This window comes from Hemicordylus capensis, chromosome 11 (genome assembly GCF_027244095.1).
Source record: "Hemicordylus capensis ecotype Gifberg chromosome 11, rHemCap1.1.pri, whole genome shotgun sequence".
Taxonomy (NCBI): domain Eukaryota; kingdom Metazoa; phylum Chordata; class Lepidosauria; order Squamata; family Cordylidae; genus Hemicordylus; species Hemicordylus capensis.
Genome location: NC_069667.1, coordinates 3946620 through 3969242, shown reverse-complemented (window position 1 = coordinate 3969242; position 22623 = coordinate 3946620). Strand labels below are relative to the sequence as shown.

General features: G+C 46.4%; 1 protein-coding gene across 6 annotated transcripts in view; it reads left to right on the top strand.

Annotated features, from left to right (window-relative positions):
• LOC128335359 (vascular endothelial growth factor receptor kdr-like) overlaps positions 1-22623 on the top strand; it is a 207074-nt gene that overhangs the window by 83511 nt on the left and 100940 nt on the right. For all 6 annotated transcript variants that reach the window (XM_053273429.1, XM_053273431.1, XM_053273432.1 and 3 more), the window contains exons 4-7: positions 15059-15186; positions 18205-18367; positions 18895-19031; positions 20627-20795. In XM_053273429.1, coding sequence (XP_053129404.1) covers positions 15059-15186; positions 18205-18367; positions 18895-19031; positions 20627-20795 — 597 coding nt within the window. The remainder of the gene's footprint in view (positions 1-15058; positions 15187-18204; positions 18368-18894; positions 19032-20626; positions 20796-22623) is intronic.

The window sequence follows — 22623 nt, the reverse complement described above, 5'->3', positions numbered from 1 at the left end:
CCTTCTGACGGGCGAGTCTCTGGTTTGGACTGATTGTTTTGGTGATTTCACCTTAGAGTCTCAGATTGTTGCTGGAAATAATTGGGTTTAAAAAATCAGTAGAGAGATAGGAGGAGCAGCATAGGAAGCTGCCTCAGACTGAGTCAGGCCAGATGTCCATTTGACTTGGTATTGTCAGCACCGACTGGCAGCAGCTCTCTGGGGTCTTTCCCAGCCCTACCTGGGGATGCTGAACCTGCACGCAAAGCGAATGTTCTGCCACTGAGCTACAGCCCTTCTCTTGATGTGAGTGTCTTCACTGTAACCAAACATGACTTCTATATGGCATTTGTCAGCTCAACTCCAAGGGATCTGTAACTTTGCATAACATCAGACAGATGGTAGTTCAGTCAATGTGACTATTCAGTACCAAGTGATGTGCACTGAGTTGAAGTGCAGGAAAGGGGGTTCCTATTCAGGCGCTTAGGAAGCTGCCTTCTACTGAGTCAGACCCTGGGTCCATCTAGCTCAGTATTGTCTACAAAGACCGGCAGCGACTTCTCCAAGGTTGCAGGCAGGAGTCTCTCTCAGCCCTCCCTGGAGATGCCAGGAACTTGGATCCTTCTGCATGCAAGCATGCAGATGTTCTTCCCAGAGTGGCTCCATCCCCCAAGGGGAATATCTTACAGTGCTCACATGTTGAGCATTCAAACCTTAGGTCCCCAGATGCTGCTGGACAAAACCATGTGGGTTGTCACAGCCAATAGAAATAAACAACAGTGTGGACAAATGAGGCCAAGGAGCTTGAGGGCAAGGAAAACTTCACGAGAGAGAGAGCAGCATGCGAACAACCCAGGCAAGGAGTGCCAAAAGTTGCCAGAAATGGGAAGTGCTTTTGTCACTTATGAAAATGAGCACTCCGTGAGACGTACAGTTCTGGCTCAGCCCCACCCCAAGCATGACAGGAACATCTGTTAGACAAATGGACCCTTTTGTTTTAAAAATGAGCCAGCTGGCTTTGGTGGCAGGCCACCGAGTGAGTCAGTATGTTTCCTTTGCTTTTACTGATGAGACTGTTAGCTTAAGGTTCAAATAATCTGAATGTTAAGGCATCCATCGAGTTCTAAGTGGATTTATTTTCCTCTCTCAGTCATGCATTTAAAAAAACCACCCCACAATAAGCCATGATTGCAGCCATTTGGCCTGGATCTACAGCTCAGAGATCGCACTAGCATGTTGCCTGCAGAGTGTCAGCAGCCTCTTTCCCTGGTGCAGAGGGACCTTCAAGTCACTATTTTCCTTCCCCTTCGTCCCTTGCCACCAGAAACCTCTGCCAAACCACACGCTTCAACTGCTGATGCTTCTGTTGCTGCTGATGCTCAGGCCCTAGCCTAGAATGAGCAAGAAAGAAAGTAGCGAGAGAAACAGGAGGAGGAAGGAGCACATAGGCCATGAATGGGGACAGAGAGCTGGTCTTGCGGTAGCAAGCATGAATTTGCTAAGCAAGGTCTGCCCTGGTTTGCATTTGAATGGGATACCACATGTGTGAGCACTGTAAGAGATTCCCCTGAGGGGATGGAGCCACTCTGGGAAGAGCCCCTGCCTGCTTGCTTACATGCAAAAGGTCCCAGTTTCCTTCCCGGGCATCTCCAAGATATGGCTGAGAGAGACTCCTGCCTCCAACCCTGAAGATTGCCAGTCTCTGTAACAGGCTACCAGATCCTGTAGACTACAGCTCCCATAATCCCCAGCCAAAGGCCATTGCAGCTGGGGATGATGGGAGTTGTAGTTAGGGGTGTGCACAGATGGCTCAGGCAGCTGCAGAACCAGTTTGAACACCAGCACCCAAGCCAGTTCGGTGCTTCCCAGAGAGGGTGCCGAACCGGCTTGGTTGTTGTAGTCCACAGCACCCAAGAATCTCTTACAGGGAACACTGGTGGGGTGGGGAGCAGCTGGCCTTTCCTCCTCCCCCTGCCATGCAAATCCTTGGGCCCGCCCTGGAGCACACACTTTGGAATGGCCGGATATCCCCACAATAAACACAGAAGCATTGTGGAAGAGAGAAATGGGACCTGTTTGTTTCATTTTAATGCACGGAGAGCCATTCACCACTGACAGCACCGCCACCTATTTTGTGCCAGAGTTCAAACTGTAGAGTGTGAATCAGCCTTAAGAGTTTGATTGATTGTGGCCTGTGTGAACTCACGATGCCACCATCTTCTTCTCCTAAGAACCTCAGAGCCTGCCACCGCCCTTGGCTTCATTTTGCTGTCACCTCAGAGGCACTTGGGGAAGCACCTTTCAGTGCTGTGGTTGCCCGTTCAAAGTCTGAGCAAGCTCCGGTTGGGAGGGTAGGAGAGGCTGCAACTGTAAAAGTGCTGGATGCTGGGAGCTAGAGCAGGAATGCAGGGCTGTCGTCTTGTCCTGCTGGTGGCTTCCTAGAAGCACCTAGTTGGCCACTGTGGGGAGCAGAGTGCTGGACTTGAAAAGTCTTTGTTCTGGCCCATGAGGGCTGTTCTCATGTGCTTAGCTTTGATAGGAAAACAGAGCAGATTGGGAGTGTCTACTTCTGAATACCAGATTAGCAGGGCTTCTTCTTTCCAGCAAATCTCTGCTTATTGATCTTGGATATAGCCTCCCTTTTCTCCCCCACCACTCACCATTACTGTTTCTTCGACTGCTTTGTTCCCGAGCCTCCTTCTGCTGCGTTGGGTATCAGTTGTGGGCGCCCCGCCCCGTGTGCCTTCCTGCAAACTTCCGCTGACCTGCGGAGCCAGACAGCCTGTCTGCGGGACCCACAAAATGAAGCTGCTTCCATCTCCTTGGCCTTCCCTGACAGCTGATAAGCCGCTCACATTCTGCAGCATGAGTCTGCCTCCACAGAGGACGTGCTCTGCAGCTCGCAGTAATTTCTTGCCTGGAAGGAGCTGTGGGTGGCTTCAAGGGTGTTAAATAAATGGGAGGCCATGCGTCACCTTCCAAGCGTGAAGACTGCATGCCTCCTGTCTGGCATTTCTGCTCTTAGACACTTAAGAATGCAGAATTTGCCCATATACTGGTGGCTGCCATGTGCTGAGTCAACGTTTGACATTATCGGAGGCCTGACGTGCTGCAGCAGTCGGTGTTCGTCCTTATCAGAGGGTTGACTCATGATGCAATGTAATAAGCTCATGCCAGGGCCATCCATTAAAGGGGCAGAGGAGAATGCCAGGGAAATATTCCCCTCCAGGGGTTCTCAATGCTTGGGTCCCCAAATGTTGATGGACCATTGTGGCTGAGGAGGAGGGGTGTTGAGCTCCCGCAACTTCTGGGGACCCAAGTTTTTGAACCCCTGCTCTTGCCACTACTTGGCTCTCCACTCCTTGATTCCCAAATGCAGCCTTGTCTGTGACCTTTCCACATCCAGTTCCTCAATCCCCCTGCCCTATGTCCAAGGGTGCTCCCTCCAATGGTCCCTCCCTCTGCAGTCTTCCCCTTTTTTGAGTTTTAGATTGCAAGCACTTCCAGGCAGAGACCTGTGCTCTTTCTGCTCTGTAAAGCAACATGCACCTTAAGAACATAAGAACAGCCCTGCTAGATCAGGCCCAAGAGCTATGTAGTCCAGCATCCTGTTTCATACAGTGGCCCACCAGATGCCACCTTGATTAGGCTGTGTTAGTGTGTGTGTGTGTGTGTGTGTGTGTGTGTGTGTGTTTACGGTACAAGACCAAACATAACATAAATACAACAAGTAGCAATAATATAATTATTAGGCATGTGCCCGAAATGTTTCGGAGGCCATTGTAAAGGCCTCCGAAACGTTTCGGCGCTGGGGCGGTATTCGGTGTTTCGGCACCGGCAGGGACTTTAAGGGCAGGGGAAGGTGTACTCACCACCACCCCCGCCTCATTTCCCCCGCCAGCGCTCTGTAAATTTCAAGCCCCTCGGGGTGGCAGCGTTCCTCCCTGCCGCCCCATTCCCCCCGTCAGCCGGAAGTGGCCGGACGTTGCGGGCGCACGCGCAAGGGAGGAACACTGCCACCCCGAGGGGCTTGAAATTTACAGAGTGCCGGCAGGGGGGTGAGTACACCCTCCCCCACCCTTAAAGTACTACCCCCACCGGTGCCAAAGACCATTCATGCACATCCCTAATAATTATCAGAAGAAGAAAAGGCATAAGAATGAGAGAGAATAACGCATAAAGCATATCAATTAAAATTTGTTAAAACATTTCTGATTTTTATAGCAGCTGCACAAAATCTGGCTGTGGCCAAGGCAATTCCCTTGTGCTGACGTGACAGGAAGAGCTCAACATAGAACTCATCCTGATGTCCCAAAAATTTGCACAAATAAGGTTCGAGCCAGGAGGTGCGGATGGTTTTGTAAAAGGTACAGTGTAAGAGCACATGCACAGTTGTTACAACCACTTCTGCACCACAGGGACATAGTCGATCCTTATAAGGGAAGGTGTACTTCCCTTATACCTTTCCTCCAAAACCATAGATGGTAAGACATTAAATCAATCCTGGGAGAATGTTCTCCTTTGGGTCAGAGCAGACAAGTACATAAGATACATTGCCGGAAATGGGTAACTTGATAAATAATCATTATAATAGAGACCCTACTCAGGTCCCTTTGTTCCTCCAGGTCCCAAATTCTCTGTTTTAAGACTTTTTTTTTTTTTTTTTTTTTACTAAATCTGGGCCTAAGGGGCATATGAATTGCTCAGAAAACCCACAATTTTTTTTTAGTATGACCTGTACATTTTTCTTCCAAATAGACTGATATTCGTCCATTAGAACCAAAGGAACCAAGCCCAACCCATTAGAGTTAATTTTGTGCCAGTAATTAATTAAACGTAACCAAGCCTGGGCTACTATCCTGATAATGCCTGCCTCTAAACGAAGTGACGCATTCGAGACACAATGAGGGAATTGGAAAATATCTCGTAGAAATCTCATTTGAACCCGTTCAAGTGACTGTAGGTTTCCTGTCAAATAAATCTGTATTCCATAGAGCATCTGGGCTAGAATTTTAGCTTGATAAACCTTGATAAATGTTTGTTTGTTTGTTTGTTTGTCTGTCACATTTATATACTGCCCCATATACTAGGGATGTGCAAATTGATTCATATTTGAATAGATTTGACTCAAATTTGAGTGATTCAAATTCAAATCAAATTACCACTTAAAAGGGCAATTTGATTCAAATTTGAAACAAATTTTCAAAATTCAATTGGAGAGCTGTTTGGCACCTTTTAAAAACCATTCAGGCCCCCTGATTGGTTAAAAAGGGCACTAAAACAGGGTCAGATCAATTCAAATTGAATTTTTGGACCAAATTTGAATCTGATTCTAATTTGAAACAAATTTCCTGAATTCGTTTGAATTCGGAACAAATTGAAAAATTCATCTGATGCACATCTCTACCGTATACAATCTCTGGGGAGTTTACAAATTAAAATGCAACATTTAAAACCTTAAGTCATATTATACAAATTAAAATAGGCATCAATAAAACTTTAAAACATTATAAACTAAAAGCCTGATAAAACAGGTGCTTTTCCAAGATCTGCTTAAAAACTGCCAGAGATTGGAAGGTTCTGATTTCAGTTGGAGGTGTGTTTCAGAGCCCAGAGTTATATTGTGGTGCACCAGCTGGTAACCTCCAGGCTTGACTACTGTAATGCGCTCTACATGGGGCTGCCTTTGTACGTAGTTCAGAAATTTCCGCTAGTTCAAAATGCAGCAGCCAGGCTGGTCTCTGGGGCAACTTGGAGAGACCATATGATGCCTGTTTTGAAACAGTTACACTGGCTGCCGATATGTTTCCAGGCAAAATACAAAGTGCTGGTTATTACCTTTAAAGCCCTGAACGGCTTAGGTCCAGGTTACTTTAGCGCCTTCTTCAGTCTGATCTGCACCGCACACTAAGATCATCTGAGGAGGTCCGTCTCCAGTTGCCACCGGCTCATCTGGTAGTGACCCAGAGGCGGGCCTTCTCTGTAGTCACTCCTAGATTGTGGAATGCGCTCCCAGAAGAAATCTGTAATTTGAATTCTTTATTGGCATTTAGGAGAGCCCTAAAGACCTACCTGTTCGGCCTGGCCTTCCAGGGTTTTTAAATTGTTTTCAAGGGTTTTTCATGTATCGGGTTTTTATAATTTGAATTGAATTGTTTGAATTGTTTTAATTTTTTAGCTGCTTTATTGTATTTTAGAATTTTCATTCCCGATCATTGATTGATTTTAACTGTTTTATGATATTTGTGAACCGCCCTGAGCTATTCCATAAGGGTGGTCTAGAAATCAAACAAACAAACAAATAAATAATAAATAAATAAATATTGTGAGGTGACGGGCAAGAGAGAGCTGAGGGATAAACATACTTCCAGAGAGGGAAATTGTTTTACCTATATTTTTATCCTACCAAGGAGCTCAGGGTAGTGTATATGGTTCCCTCTCACAACAGTCCCCCGAGGTAGGCCAGGTTGAGAGGTGTTGGCTGGCTCAGAGTCACCCAGTAAGCTATATGGCTGAGTGGGGATTTGAACCCAGGCCTTCCCAATCCTAGTCTGCCATTCTAGCCACTACACCATAGAGACAAAGTGAAGAATGTGGGGTGATGGGAATGGAAAGGGGTGGGCAACTACAAGGCTGGGGTCCTTCCTTTCAGCCCAGGCTCTGCTTCCACCCTTGAAAATGCCCCAGACATTTGGCTGGCCTCCTCTTTTGCCAAGACAGAGGAACCATCTTCATTTCCAAGTAAAACTAGCATAAAGATCCTGTCACAAATCATCCATTTATCTCAGCTAGTCACTAAAAGCTTAAAGGCATCTCTTGCCAAGGTCACTTGCCGTTGTTCTGCTGTAGAGACAACGGAGGCAATTACAGATTTGAAACAGTTGTCATTTTGCAGGGTTGCGGCTCAGCCCCCGGGTTGTGTTGGCTTTTATCGCCAGAGATGATTTCATTCTGGCTAGATGGCTGTGTAAAAATGGCCATTCAGGTGGAGCCTGCTATTATAATAAATAAATAAATAAATAGAACTCGGCCGATGCTTTCATTCTGGGTGCCAATTGAGAATGATTCAGTGCCTTTTTATTTTTACTGTAGCTATTAAATCCAAGGACAGGGTGTTTGTGGGCATGTGAAAAGGACATGCGCAGCCAGGTCAGAATGGCCTTGTATGTCTGTGTGAGGTGTTAATGCATTGTAGGGAAAGGAGCAGTCCAGCACTAACGGAGTCAAGAATATGAGACGTGTCCCACAACAGAGTGGAAAGATGGTGGGAATGGACCCACAAAGGTGGGTGTGACATAGGAAGCTTCCCCTCGCTCTCCTGTCCAAATTCACACATTCAGGAGAGCTCCCTCTCTGCAGTCTTGCTGAATACAGAGAGGGGAGGAAACTGGCTCCCTTCTTTACTGAAGGACAGCCCTGGCAGCCAACAGCTAACTGAGGCAAGAGGCACCTCTTTAAAGTGGTGATTCTTTTTTGTTTAGCTGAGGGGGAGCAACCGTCCTTGTCCATCCCCAGCACAGCATCCCTCCAGTGGCTGTTGCTGGTGTCTCTCTTGTGTTTCTTTTTCGGATTGTGAGCCCTTTGGCGAAATAACAACTAATATTTATATACTGCTTTCCAACAAAAGTTCCCAAAGCAGTGTACATGGATATAAATACATAAAATAAAATATTTGTTGTATTTGTATTGTGGCCTGAGAGAGGGAAGAGCTTCCTCCCTTGACTCTGGTTGCAAAGCAACCAGACTGCAGTGCCAGTGTTCAGATGTAACGCTGGCACCGCAGAACCGGAAGTCCAGGTGGCAAACCTCACTACAAACCGAAGGTACAAATCACTGTCCAGGGAGGGAAACCATGGGTCCGTTTTCTTTCTTAACTGCAGTTGCTCACATACGGATGTTTGGAAATGGAAACCGGAGGCCCCTTCACCTCTGGTTTCACATTACGTGCGAATGCAGCCACTGAGTCAGACCCTTGCTCCATCTAGCTCAGTATTGTCCACACTGACTGGCAGCAGCTCTCTGAGGTTTCAGGCAGGAGTTTTTCCTAACCCTATCTGGAGATGCTGCCAGGGATGGAACCTGCGACCTTCTGCATGTGGAGTAGATGCTCTACCACTGAGCTATGGCCCCACCCCCTAAGAGGAACATCTTACAGCACTCACATGTAGTCACCTATCCAAATGCAAACAGGGACAGACTGTGCTTAACAAATGGGATAATTCATGCTCGCTATGGCAAGACCATCTTTCCATCCCAGCTTGCTTGCTTTCCTGCTTTGCTTCATTTTTCTCTCTCTTCATTTCTGCTCTGTCTGTCTCTCTCTCCATGTCTGTTGGCTGCCTCTATCCCTTCATCCATTCGGATGTCACCCATCCCTGTGGCCACCTTATTGAGATGCCCACCATATTCTCCAAACCATTGATAATGCATCCCTGATTCCCCAGCTTTGGCAGGAAAAGCAAAGCCCTATTCTTGCTCTGAGCACCCCAAAGGATGTGTTCTTCAGTATTCTGGCTTTTTGCTTAGGTTCTCACTGGATTAGTTCACTGTGTGCATGCCCTTCAAGGGAAGGGCATGTGCACAGGTCTCCAACTTAATTCAGGCCAGCCACATGTGGTTGCTCCTTAAGTGCTTCCCTTGTCTTTGCACTTTTGAGTCCCAATGCCCTTTCATAAAGCATTATCTGTATACCTCTGACCTTTCCAGATGCAGAAAAGCAACTGTGATGGAACAGTTTTGCGTTCAGGCAAAGAAGCTTGGAAGTATTTCTTCATCTGCTTAAAAGCTAGAGATGATGAACTGCCTTTTCCTTTGAAAACTAGCTAGATACCTCTAAGGTTTAAAGAAAGGGGGAAGTATTCAAGAGTTCCAGTTCTTTTCCCCAACCCTATTTTCTTACACTTCCTCCTGAATTGCCCATGTGCCTTGACTCAGGACTCTATGCCATTAGAAGGACAAGATGGCGAGTTCAGGGGATGAGGCAGACTGGGAACAATCTAGGACCCAGACCCCGCTGATTGTTTGCCACGGGGGCCCACATCGTCAGCGCCTCCATGTTGACCCAAGAACACGGTCCTGCCTTCATTCTCAACAGAGGCCTTCCAAGGAAAGGGGCAGGGCCCATTTGCCCAACCTAGACAGCAACTAGAAGGACCGGCAGTCTGCTGCTAGAACTTGCTAGAGCACCCTATGTTGTGTTTTCCAACCCTGTTTGTTCTGCTTGGCTGTGACGGAGGTTCTGGCTCTGGCACTTGGAAGTGGACGTGGCCTGATGCACTTGTGGGGACCTTGGCTCAGCTTGCAACAGGATGCTATGCTCCAACCCATCAAGGAGGCCATTGCTATAGATAGGTGAAGGGGTGTGGGGATGCCTGCTTTTCAAAATCTGATCTTGTTTACTCTGAAGCCCGACCCCCCTATCCTGATACTACACTGTAAGGTCATTCACACAGTCAAAAACTGTGTTCTGCCTGGGTTTGGGAGCTGTATGTGCTCCCAGTTTTCGGTTGCGTGGAAACAAGGTAGGAAGAAAATCTGGGTAGATGTGATTGTGTGGGAGGAAAACCTGGGTAACCTTTCCTTTCCCTCAAATGCAAGGTACAGATAGGAAGTGTACTACTCTATGAGCATTGACTATAACTGTGCATGCATATGGAACTGCATGTGGGCATACACTGTACACAGATCAGACATGCATGTCCTCTTTGGAAAGTTGAACTTCTGAGCAGACGAACAGATTCCTGGCTGCTTTTTTCCTAAACCCATTTGAACAGCAGTATTTGCATTTTGCACGGCTATTCTCCTAGGGAAAAGCTGTAACACCTGTCAAAAAAAAAAAGTGAACTCTCATCTCAAATGAATACTCAGGTATGTGACTAGAAAACCCCCAAAGCAGGTGAGAAATACAAGAAAGTGTCTATTTTCTTTTGTCACCTGGAGTTTGTAAAAGAAAAGTCAAAGGTCAAGCATCTTTTCCATTGTGATTCTTATACTGGCTGTAGATTTATTTTTAATGCAGTGACAGGAGAGAAAAAGCTTCTGGGTCTGATAAATATGGCCAGGAGGAATATATTGGATGTCTTCTTGGCAGCAAGGGCGTAAACACTCAGTTTTTCCCCCAAGCTAAGAAAAAAGATCTTACACCATTAATAACTGCTTAAAACAGTGCAGTCCATTTTATTTCAGTTTGGTGGTGTTCATTTATATATCTCTGCTCCTATAAGGTAATCAAAGTAGTTTGCACACACATCATGAAAATAATATGGCACACAGTGGAAAACGCTATAAAACAGAACAGTAAAAATTATTAGCAGCAGAAGAAACACAACAGAAAATGCTTTGAAATGGCAGAAACCATACACCAAATGCCTGTTGAGAGGAAAAAATAAGTTTCAAAGCCCATCTTAAAAGAGGAAGCTTGTCAGATCTTCACAGGAAGCGAATTCCGTAGCTGTGGTGCAACCACTGAGAAGATCCTATCCCTGGTACCTGCCAATCAAATGTCCAATAAAGATGAGCCAGATAACTTCCAAAACCCATCTTAGGGTTGAGTAAGTTCATATGTTGTGTTGTAAACCACCCAGAGAACAATTTGTTATGGGGCAAGGCTAACAAAGTTTTGATTATTATTATTTCTTTATTTATTATTTATTATGATTATGGTTTATTATTTATATGTGCCAGTGTGGTACAGCAGTTAGAGTGCTGAATTAGGAGTGGGAGACCTGAGTTCACATCCCCCTACAGCCTCACTGGGTGACTCTGTGTCAGGCACTTATCTCTCAGCTGAACCTACCTCGCAGGGTTGTTGTGGGGATGAATATAACCAGGTACACTGCTCTCGGCTCCTTGGAGGAAAAGTGGACTATAGATGTAAAGAATAAATCTGGGCAGGGACAGTCCTGAAGGTAACATGGTCCCTGGCCAATAAGGGCTGGAACAGTTGATGTCACCAAACTTAGACTGATCCAGGATATGAAAAAGCATCGAATACTGTTGGGACTATGTGATGTTTCCCTGTTGCTGCACTGCTACCAGAACTCTGGCAGCTGAATACTATACCAATTATAGTTTCCATACTCCCTCACAAAGGGAACCCCACTTAAATAACATTTCAAGAGTCATAGGAATATAGGAAGCTGCCATATACTGAGTCAGACCATTGGTCTAGCTAGCTCAGTATTGTCTTCACAGACTGACAGCGGCTTCTCCAAGGTTGCACTGATGTGGTCAGTGCTTTCAGGAATCCTGGAAGCCATAGAGGTAGTTAAGAAAGATGGCAGTGATGGAACGGGTGCCCAGAATAGCTCCTTGCCCCTCTCTGTGATGAGTGAGAGTAATTCCGGCAATATAATCAACATTGCAAGCACAATGGACAATTGCTCAGTTTGTGTAAATGCCTGAAAACCCTCCATTTCACACCCCTCTCTTCAGCAAGAGGAAAAATCCAGATCACTCTTCTCCTGTCTAATTCATCCCTTTATTCATTAGTCTGCTGAGTTTGTTGCCACTTTGCTTCTAAACTGTTTTGTATAATTTATGTTCTACTCTACGTTGCTTTAGGGATGTCAGGTGAATAGCACTTATTAAATAATCAATCAATAAATCATGGTGGCTGCAGAATTGGGGCAGGAGAGCTGCTCTTGTGGTAGCAAGCATGTCCCCTTTGCTAAGCAGGGCCTGCCCTGGTTTGCATTTGAATGGGAGACTATATGTGATCACTGTAAGATATTCCCCTTAGGGGACAGGGCTGCTCTGGGAAGAGCATCTACCTGCTTGCGCTTAGAAGGTACCAAGTCCCCTCTCTGGCATCTCCAGAAAGGACTGAGAGAGACTTGCTTGTAATCTTGGAGAAATCACTGCTAGTCTGTGCAGACAATACTGAGCTAGATGGACCAATGGTCTGACTCAGTAGAAGGCAGCTTCCTATGTTCTTATGTTAGTTCAGCTTTTCATGAAACAATTTGGGTTGTGTGGATGCAGCATTTTTGGAATACATTTTACTGAATAAAAGGGGTAGAGAGAACACACACTGCTGTTCACCATAGGGCTGAGGGAAGTTGTCCCCACTTGTCTATGCCTCACATCTTCACTTTTCTCCCCCGAATGCCTGAATTTGAAAGAATGATAAAATGAAAAATTCTGGACAGAGTCAAGCAAGCAAGGGAAATTCTGAGGCCTCTGTTTCTTTTGGGTGTGATAACAAAGTCTCTGTAACTGCACCCTCGTGTGGTGAGAACTAGTATTTAGGAGACCAGATCAGACTTGATGACTCACTTCTCTTCGCTAGTAGCTTTAGCTTCATCTCAAGGCTCAGATGGTGTAATTATGTCCCGGGAAGCCAAATAATAAAGAGCATTCCACCTGCAGAGAGATGGCAGGGAGTGGGATTGGAAAACAAATGTCTAGAATCTGAGGCATTAGATGAAAAAGTGGCATCATGCATCTGATGACACAGAGACATGAGAGATGTCTATTATGGGAAGTGTCCAGGCTCAAGAGATGGGCTCTGTCAGAAGATCTAAGGAAAGCCACCTCTGAAATTGGCAGGTGGGGCTGCCATGAGTCTTGCCTTGGGGAGCTGTCCAGCAGAAGACCTCCTGAAACAAATAACTCAATGCCCCATTCTGGAAAATAGAGGGCAAAGAGAATGTGCCAGCCCAACTCATGTGGACTGCTGGCTCTTTTCTGCATAGGCGAATGCCTATTTTACTCAAAGGCAGGGAGAAGCTCTAGAAATCTGGCCTTCAAACTTACTTGTGAACTGTATTTATGAGCTTGAGGCAGGCCTTCTGCCTTCAGGGCCCAGAAGGCGCTCTTTAGGACTGTGAAACTATGAACAATATTAGAAAAAGCTATTTGTTTCCAGTGTGGTAAATGTACGATGTGCATTCTAATATAATTGGAATAGAGTCAAGTTTCTCTGTCCTTGAATCTGGCGATTGCAATTTGCAGGGTTTTGTGGGTTTTTGTTTTTTGTTTTTGTCAGATCTTGTCTGTAAGCTTATCCATCTCGGCAGCTTCCAGAACCTTGGTGCTTCCCATCTTTGATGGTTGGCAGAACTGCCGATTTCCAGTGTCAGGCCAGAACAATCTTGGCTGCTGTTAAAAGATTCACAATAAGCAATCTTGCAGAAAGTAAATTATTGAATTTATATGAGATAGATGCTTCCCTTAATTCCCCTTTGGAGAGGGGCCATAGTGCAGTGGTAGAACACGTGCTCTGCATGCAAAAGGTCGCCGGCATCCCTTGGAAAAAAGAACTAGATAGATGATGAAGAGAGATCTCTGCCTGAGAGCCCAGAGATTGCTGTCAGTCAGTGTGAATAATGCTGGACTAGAAGGACCAATGATCTGATTCAGTATAAAGCAGCTTCGTATTTTCGTATGTGGAGGAACTTCTTAAACACAATGACCATTAAAATCCCAGGACATACTATGAAGGCACATGGTATGGCCACTTAGCTTAAGTTAAACAGGTCTGAGTATAGCCAGCAGCCAGATGGGAGACCACCTGGGGAATCCTGCATGCCTAGAGTTCCAGACAGAATAAGGCAGGATAGCAGTGGGGCAAATAAATAGATAGGAATGTAGGAAGCTGCCTTATACCAAGTCAGACCATCGGTCCATCTAGCTGAGTATTGTCTACACTGGCTGGCAGCATCTCTCCAAGTTTTCAGGCCAGAGTCTTTCTCCACCCTGCCTAGAGATGCTGCCAGGGATTGAACCTGGGGCTTTCTGCCTGCAAAGCTGATGCTCTATCAATGAGCTATAGCCCCCTCTCTTTGGAAAGTAATGAAAGAATAATAAATGCTTTTAAAAATGGCAATTTCAGTGCTGCCTAAATGTCAGACAGCCTGCTGTGTTGAGATGCAGTACTAGAAGAGAGGCGTTTAGGACAGAGCACATCAGCCACACACCAACCCAACAGGACTATGGAGACGAAACTCCCCCTGGCAACATGTCCAATGAACATGTGAGGAGGAATCTGGACCCTGCCCTCCAGCTCAGCCAATAGCATGCTGACTGGCTGTTCTCCATGTCTACAAAGTTCATGTAGTCAGGAAGGGGCCTGTTTGTTTATAATGCAGTTGTAGTGCAGCAACATCTGGAGGAGCCCTGGTTGGGAACCTCTGCTCTAAAGCACTGACCCCACCTTCAAATCCTTGTTTTTTCATATTTGATTTTATCCAACTGACAGGAGGGGAGCTGGCCTTGTGGCAGCAAGTATGAATGGTCCCCTTTGCTAAGCAGGGTCCACCCTGGTTTGCATTTGAATGGGAGGCTGTGTGTGTGAGCACTGTAAGAGAATCCCCTTTTCAAGGCAGCTTCTGAACCCAACATATTCCCTGTCTCAGTGGGGGTGGGTTTTGGCATGTCATTCTTCCATCTAGAACAAACTATCTCAGCTTTTCAAATTACCTGAGGCCAGCCGCATACCTTACACATTTGCCTACACCCAGGCTGAGAAGGGTCTTCTCTCAGGCCCGTTTTAATGTCCTCCCTTCAGCTGTGTTGGAGGGCAGATTTCGAGGGAGCCCCTTGGAGGAATGTTTGTGCCCATGTGGAGCTGCTAAGGTGGAAACATTAACACATACTTTGTTTAACTGCCCTTTCTATGATATCGCCCGTTCCATTCAGATCGCCCCCTATCAAAAGAAACATTTGGATTGGTCTGAGGAACATTTTATTGTTTATTTTTTAGGAGATAGGCATGAAGAAGTTACTCATAAGATTGCTTGTTTTTGTTTGGAGGCATGTAAAACAAGGTGTCTGCAAACTGGTTTTTAAATTTTTACTTATGTCATTGTATTGTACTGTATTGCTCTTTGCAGTGGTGTTTATTTGGTCGTTGACCGTAAATAAATGAGTTCAGTTCTGTGCACAAACTCAAAGAACTCCCTCCCGCTATACCTAATGTCTGCTCAGGAGGATCCTTGTGTGGTCGAGTGCCTTCTGCTGATGTCCTCTGCCTCAGCAGTGGCAGAGAGGCCAATGAGCGAGCCCTCCCTGAGAATCAGTCCCACCCCCTTGAGCAGTTCAGGAGCAGAGCAGATAACAAGGTTTCTGTGTTTTGCAGATGAAAAGAAGCCTTTCGTCCTAACCCACCAAACCACTCCCGATGTGATCTACGTAGAGAATGCGACAGATGTTATCGTTCCGTGCCGGGTCACCTCCCCAGATGTCAAACCAGAGCTGCAACTAGTGGTGAGCACCCCTTTTCAAATTCTAGAGGCAAGGTTCTATACCAGAGCTGTACAACTTTGGGACTATAACTCCCATAATCCCCCTGTCACTGTGGCCAGTAGTCAGGGATGATGGGATTTGTAGTCCAGCAGCTGCAGGAGGGGTGAAGTTGTGCAGCCCTGTTCTGTGCCGTTTGCCATGTACCAGACGTGACCCATGCTCCCTTCAGTAGTGTGGCCTGATCAGATCTGGCTCTTCTCACAAGGTTGTCCATGACAAGGTTGTCCACTTTGTCAACCAACAAGGTTGTGTATTCACAGCACGTTCCAAGGGCAGCCTCTACAGGGAATATCCAAAGGTGCCTCTACAGGGAATATCTTCAATGGTCTTCTTATGGGAGATATTCACTTGGAACCAGCCCTCGAGGTGCATTGACCAACTGGAAAAATGTTGGCCCTTTATTGTGTGCTGCGATAGACAGACCTTTGGTCCCGGGCCTTCACCCTTCCCCACCTGGCATTGTGCCAAACCCCTTGACGGTCACCATGTCCTGTTTCTTCACTGAAGGACGTCCTCCCTGCTACTTTGCCCTTCAGATGGGTGGAAGGATGTTTCCATTTTGAGCCACTATGAAATCTGGGCCAAAGTTTCATTTCTTCCTCCTTTGAAGGAGACGGATGGGGTGGGGACAGAATTTATATGCCAAACGGAAGGTGCCTCTTGGCAAGAGAGATGTCTCCAGCAAAGAGGAAGAACCTCCTGGTTAGGTGTGTGTTTACCTTGGGAGCCTGTCGTTCTGTTCCCATTTAAGGAAATACTATTTGTTGTTTTGGCATTGTCTGGAAATATATGGAGCCATCCTGGCTGCTTCCTGTGCTCAGAGGAAGTTGAGGGAGCAGGGAAGGAAGGAGTCAGCCATAAGACAAATTTAGAACATCCTCTTCCAACAGTAATCACCAATCAGTGATAAAACTGCCGCAAAGAGGAAAAATACCACAAGGTCTTTTCAAGTCATGGATAGATTTGTGCCTTTTTCTTTTTAAAGTACAGATGTATTTAAATATTATATGAAGAACTTTAATCTGTGAGCCCTTCTAAAAGAAATTTTTTTCCTGGGTTTTTTTCTGACCATCAGGGGATGCTCATCCATAAAGCCATAATATTCAACTTTATTCAATTTTATTATTCCTGTAGCAAATGTACTCTTCTCTCATAAATTACATTTCTTAGGTTTCCATTATACTTTAAAATGACTGCACTCCATATCTTTTAAATATTTATGGGGGGAAGTACGGATTGTTAATACTAAAAAGATCCTCACTCCGCATGCCAAGCTGAATCAGAATAGTGCCCAGGGCTGGAAGTTCCCCCTAATATAAAATTAACATGGAGGAAAGTGGAGGGAGGAATAAGTCTCTTGGGAGGCTGAATTGTTCACCAAGAAGGGGATCAAAACTCATAGCCTTTAATAGAGTTGTCCTCCGTGAAGTTGTCTAAGCCCCTTTTAAAGCCATCCAGGCTATTGGCCATCAGCACATCCTGTGGCATAGAATTCCACAGATTAATTATGTGCTGTGTGAAAAAGTACTTCTTTTGATTGGTCCTAAATTTCCAGGCCACCGGTTTCATGAGATGACCCCTGGTTCTAGTGTTCTGAGACGGGGGAGAGTTTTCTCTAGGAAGTACAGTAAGAGGACTTTAAACCTATGCCTTTGGCACTCTCCTAATCTGAGGGGGTGTAGGAGGGAGGCTGATCCAACTGCAATTGATTAAGGAAAAGCTAAGGGCTAATAATGGTGTAAGCATCACGTGAAGTTCAGTCCTGGTTTTTCTTAAAGGGTTGTTTTGGAAAACGGCATATATGAGTTAAATAAATGACACTCAAAACCAAGGGGAAGTGTGGAAAGAAGAGAGTTGAGGTTGACAGGGCATCAGAACAAGCAAATACTGTGGCATACCCATGGGTTTTGCTTTCAGTTAAGGACATTCCTTCAAGCTGAACACTGTAGGATTTCTTCTTTAGGGGATAGGTCCGCTCTGGGAGGAGCACCTGCCTGCTTGCATGCAAAAAGCTCCAAGTTCCCTCCCTGGCAGCATCTCCAAGATAGGGCTGGGAGAGACTCCTGCCTGCAACCTTGGAGAAGCCGCTGCCAGTCTGGGTAGACAATACCAATCTAGCTGAACCAATGGTCTCACTTGGTGTAAGGCAGCTTCCTGTGTTCCTGGTCTTGAGGTGGCAAACATGAATTGTCCCCTTTGCTAAGCAGGGTCTGCCCTGCTTTGCATTTTAATGAGAGACTGCATGTGTGAGCACTGTTAAGTCATTCCCCTTAGGGGATGGGCTTAGGAAGAGCATCTGCCTGCTTGCATGCAGAAGGCTCTGAATTCCCTCCCTGTTAGCTTCTCCGAGACAGGGCTGAGAGAGACTCCTGCCAGCAACCTTGGAGAAGCTGCTGCCAGTCTGTGAAGACAATACTGAGCTAGCTGGACCAATAGTCTGACTCGGTAGAAGGCAGCTTCCTATGTTCCTAAGCTGAGGGAACTGCAGCATCTCTCTTCTCTTAGAACATTAGAGTTAGAAGGGACCTTGGCTTGGAGGTCTGCTCACTGTAAGTCATTACAGCATCCCTCACAGATGGCTACCCAGGCTTTGTCTTGAAAACCTCCAGGGAAAGCGAGCCCAGCACTGCATGAAACCAACTATTCCTTAAGGACATATGGACAGCCTTGCTGGATCAGGCCAAGGCCTATCCAGTCCAGCATGCTGCCTCCCACAGTGGCCCACCAGATGCACTTACAAGTGGGAGAAACAGCAAGGACATGTCACCACAGCTACCAAGGCTAATAGCCCTCGAAAGCCCTACCCTCCATGAATTTCTCTAAATCTCCTTTTAAAACCATCTAGAGTGGTGGCCATCGCCACATCCAGTGGCAGCGAGTTCTACAGTTCCATGGCTGAACCGCTCTTAAGAAGTTCTTCCTAACCTCTAACCTAAATCTGCTGCCTTGTAATTTCAGCCCTTGTCATTTCTTGCTTAGACTCCTTCCATTAAAGCATTCAGCTGCAAGAAGATGGACTGGGACCCCAAGAGAGGATTCCATGTCATTTCGCCCTCCTTTGAATTCTTCAGTGGCATGCTCCAGTGTGTGGCTTCGGTTGGTGGAGAGAGAATCGCCTCCTTATACATTACACACAAAGTGGGTGAGTGACTGGCCCTCACTACGCAGGCTGGAGACCAGCACCTGACTCATATCTTGATTTCCACCACTGAAGCTTATTCCTTGCTTAATTCCTGTTCGAGATGAAATCCATTTGCACCCATGATGGCTCTTCAGCAGTCCCTCCCCTGCAAATGCTGATGTCAAGCATTCTCTGAATTCCCTGATAGTAAAGTTGTGCCGTCAAGTCAGTGTCGACTCCTGGCGTCCACAGAGCCCTGGGGTTTTTTTCTGTAGAATACAGGATGGGGTGACCATTGCCATCTCTCCTGCAGTATGAGATGATGCCTTTCAGCATCTTCCTCTGTCTCTGCTGCCCAATATAAGTGTTTCCCATAGTCTGAGAAACATACCAGCGGGGATTCAAAGCAGCAAGTAATTTCCCCTCTGCATCATTAGGTGGTGGATCCTCTGATACTTGCCAAATATTTGCTAAGTGTTTGATATCTGCATGCAATATCAGTAGCTGTTTTGTGTTCTTGATTGGATATTGGATTTTTATTTTTTCAGAGAGAAGGATACAGAATTTGGCTGTGAAAGCAACACCCAAAAGGCTGTTGGTTGGAGAAACCCTCCATTTGGAATGCACTGCTGAGACATTTTTTAATGGGCGGATTTCATTTGCATGGAAATTTCCCGGAAAGAAAGTGAGTTGCTCAAATCCATCCTTTGGATGAAGGCAGAAGTTTGCATCCTTGCAGTGTGCTTCTTGGTGATTTGCAGCTTCTGCTCTTCAGAATATCATCAAGATCTGCTCTATGACATGATCATAGCATTTTCTCAGCAAGTGTTCAGTTGCTAGCAGTTGACCTAGGAGGGCTAAGCTCTCTCTTCATGGCACCAGTGCAGAGATACCATGATTAAAGATGAGCAGAAATACTTTGTCGCACTCCAGAAACCTTGGGCAGCAACGGGAATGATCACATCAGCTCCACCGAATGTTCTGCAATGCCCCTGCTTTCTGGGGGGCGGGGATAATAGCGGGGTGCACAGACCCACTTAGAGGGACGAGGGTGTGTGGAACAGAGGGAATGCATTCCACAGAATATTCTGGGTGTGCACAGAAGAGCCAAGATCAGCTAAGCCTCCTTATGTCTGTCCTCCTGAGGCACTTAGCAAGAAGAAGTGATGGTGATGGTACTACTTCCTTTCCGTGGGTGCCTCAAAGCACAGAATACAAGGCCTAGTGCATGACTGTTCCAAAAACCCGGCACATAAAGGGAGCCGTTGATTTTGCCACTGGCTGCCATACCAGAACTTGTGGGTAACCATGACAAGGCCTAGAATGGCCCAGAGCAGTCGCTAGGCACTGCCAGGTCTTGCCTCATATGCTCTGAGTCCTCCAACATGGCAAGGAGATGCCACGGATGCCGCCATGGTTCTAGACACCTCCCAACTCTAAAACATCTGGTGCAGTGAGAGGCCCCATGGCACCCACCTCCTGCACTCTTTGCACAACTGGCCCATAAACCCTCAGAAAATGGGAGGTCCCGGGTTCATCCCCCAAAGGCCACTCTCCAGTTGGAACAAACGGTCCCTACCCAATTCTGGTCTAAGCACTTCATCCCTAATTGTGCTGTCATTGGAAGAGTCTGGCACCAAGCCAGTTTTTAGGAGTAGAGTGTGACTGAAAGAACACTGCTATTAGGAACATTTGCAACACAATTCTCACCCGGGGAAGGCAGGATTGCTACTGATGTTGCAGGAGGGCGGGGCTTATTGATCCACAAGTTTCTGAACTGAACGTTTACCTGAGAGGGGATTTGCTTTGGTTTAGCCTTAGATGTCGCTGGACTCCATGGCCTTGTATGAGGGAAGAGCTGAATGTTAGGAACATAGGAAGCTGCCATATACTGAGTCAGAACATTGGCCCATCTAGCTCAGTATTGTCTACACAGACTGGCAGTGGCTTCTCCAAGGTTGCAGGCAGGAGTCTCTCTCAGCCCTATCTGGAGATGACAGGGAGGGAACATGGAACCTTCTGCATGCAAGTATGAGGGTGCTCTTCCCAGAGCAGCCCTATTTTACAGTGCTCACATTCAAATACAGGGGAGTATCTTACAGTCTCCCATTCACATGCAAACCAGGGCAGACCTTGCTTCGTAAAGGGGGCAATTCATGCTTGCTACCAACCCTTAGCTTTGAGCTGTATGGTTCTGGACTAGATGCATTCCTAAATGAATTTGAACTTTGCTCATCTCATATTTGACTCTATGCTCTGTGTCTTTTGGGGCCCCTTTAGGAATATATACCTACAAAGTCTTTGGACAAAAGTAAGCCAGTGTATAAAGGCACCAGTAATGTGACGATCCAGAATGTTACCATGGGAGACAGAGGAACGTATATATGCCTAGGCACTGTGGACAATGCAACAGTAATAGTATTGAAGAACGTCACAGTCACCATCTACAGTAAGACTAACTTCTAAGCATGACGAGAGAACCTGGCTGGAAAGCAGCAATGGGCACCAAATGCCTTATGCGCAGGCACCAGAGACACGGCACACCTGCCTGCTCCTATCATAGGATCCTGGGGACATAGGAAGCTGCCTTATACTGAGTCAGACCATTGATCCATCTAGCTCAGTATTGTCTGTACAGACTGGCAGCGGCTTCTCCAAGGTTGCCGGCAGGAATCTCTCTTAGCCCTATCTTGGAGATTCTGCCAGGGAGGGAATTTGGAGCCTTCTGCATGCACAAAGAATGCAAGCATGTCCTCAGTTTGCAGGACAGGAGAAGTCCAGCTATGTCATAGCCGCTTTACGTGGGGCAGCTTTTATATGTAGTTTGGAAATTTCCATTGGTTCAAAATGCAGCAGCTAGACTGGTCTCTGGGGTGTCTCGGAGAGACCATATTATGCCAGTTTTAAAGCAATTGCATTGGCTGCCAATAGGTTTCCAGACTAAATATGAAGTCCTGGTAATGACCTTTAAAGCCCTAAATGGCTTAGGACCAGTTGACCTGGGAGAGCGCCTCCTCCTGCATGATCCTCACCGCACATTAAGATCATCGAGAGAGAGAGAAGTCTGTCTCCCTATCCCGCCAGCTCGTCTGGCAGAGGCTCATACCCATCTCTGTGGTGGCTCCTAGGCTGTGTGAGGTGCTCCTTATAGACATTCGTGGTTTAAAATCTTTACCAGCCTTCCAAAGAGCCCTTAAGACGTGCTTTTTTTAAGCCAGGCTTTTGGTAATTTCTGAGTTTTAAATTTTTAATTGCTGTAATTTCTGAATGTGTTTAGATTTGTGTCCATTCTTGTGTTAATAGCTGGTCTTGTTCGTATTTGTTTTTGTGAACCGCCTGGAGCCCCTGGAGCCAGGCAGTATATAAATCAAACAAACAAACAAACAAACAAACAAACAAACGTACCAGCATTGTAAAGGTTGTGGCCATTGCCTTGGGGATTCTTCACATGAGAAAAATGTAAAGCAATAGCTGCCACTAAACACCTGGACGGAGGCAAGGACTGCTAGCTGTCCTCTCAGCCTTTGCTGCTGCTGCTTGGGGTCAGATGCTGCTGAGAAGAGATGGGCCAGAGGGACTCTTCCACTGGTGGCCCAATGGAGGAGAGGCCCCAGGCTCTGCCACCTGTCACCTGGTACCAGAGTCATCCTGGTGGCCACTTCTTGGGGGTTATTTGTATCGGTCCTGCTGCAGCTTTAAGAACCACCAGCAGATGCAGCAAGAAACCTGATTGCTCAGGGGGGGTCCTTTTTTTTCTTTTTCTTTTTTTAACATTCCATGTAAGGCCTTGGCCTGAAAGGCAGCGTGCAAATAAATAAATAGAGTAAGAAGGACTCAGCTTGATCAGCCCAAAGACCGACCTCGTCCAGCCACCCTACAGTGACTGTCTTGCTGACTGTCTTTAGGGGTGGCCAACCTAAAGCTGTCCAAATGTCACTGGACTACAACTCCCATAATCCCCAGCCATAATAAATTGTCCAACAACAACTCAAAACCCTCAGGTTGGCCGCCACTGATCTAGATGCTTTGGGAAGCCTACAAGCAAGACTAGGAATATAGGTACATAGGAAGTTGCCTTATACTGAGTCAGACCATTGGTCCATCTAGCTCAGTATTGTCAGCACAGACTGGCAGCAGCTTCTCCAAGGTTGCAAGCAGGAGTCTCTCTCTGCCCTATCTGGAGATGCCAGCATGCAAACAGGCACATGCTCTTCCCAGAGTGGCCCTGTTCCCTAAGGGAAGTATCTCACAGTGCGCTCACATGTAGTCTCCCATTC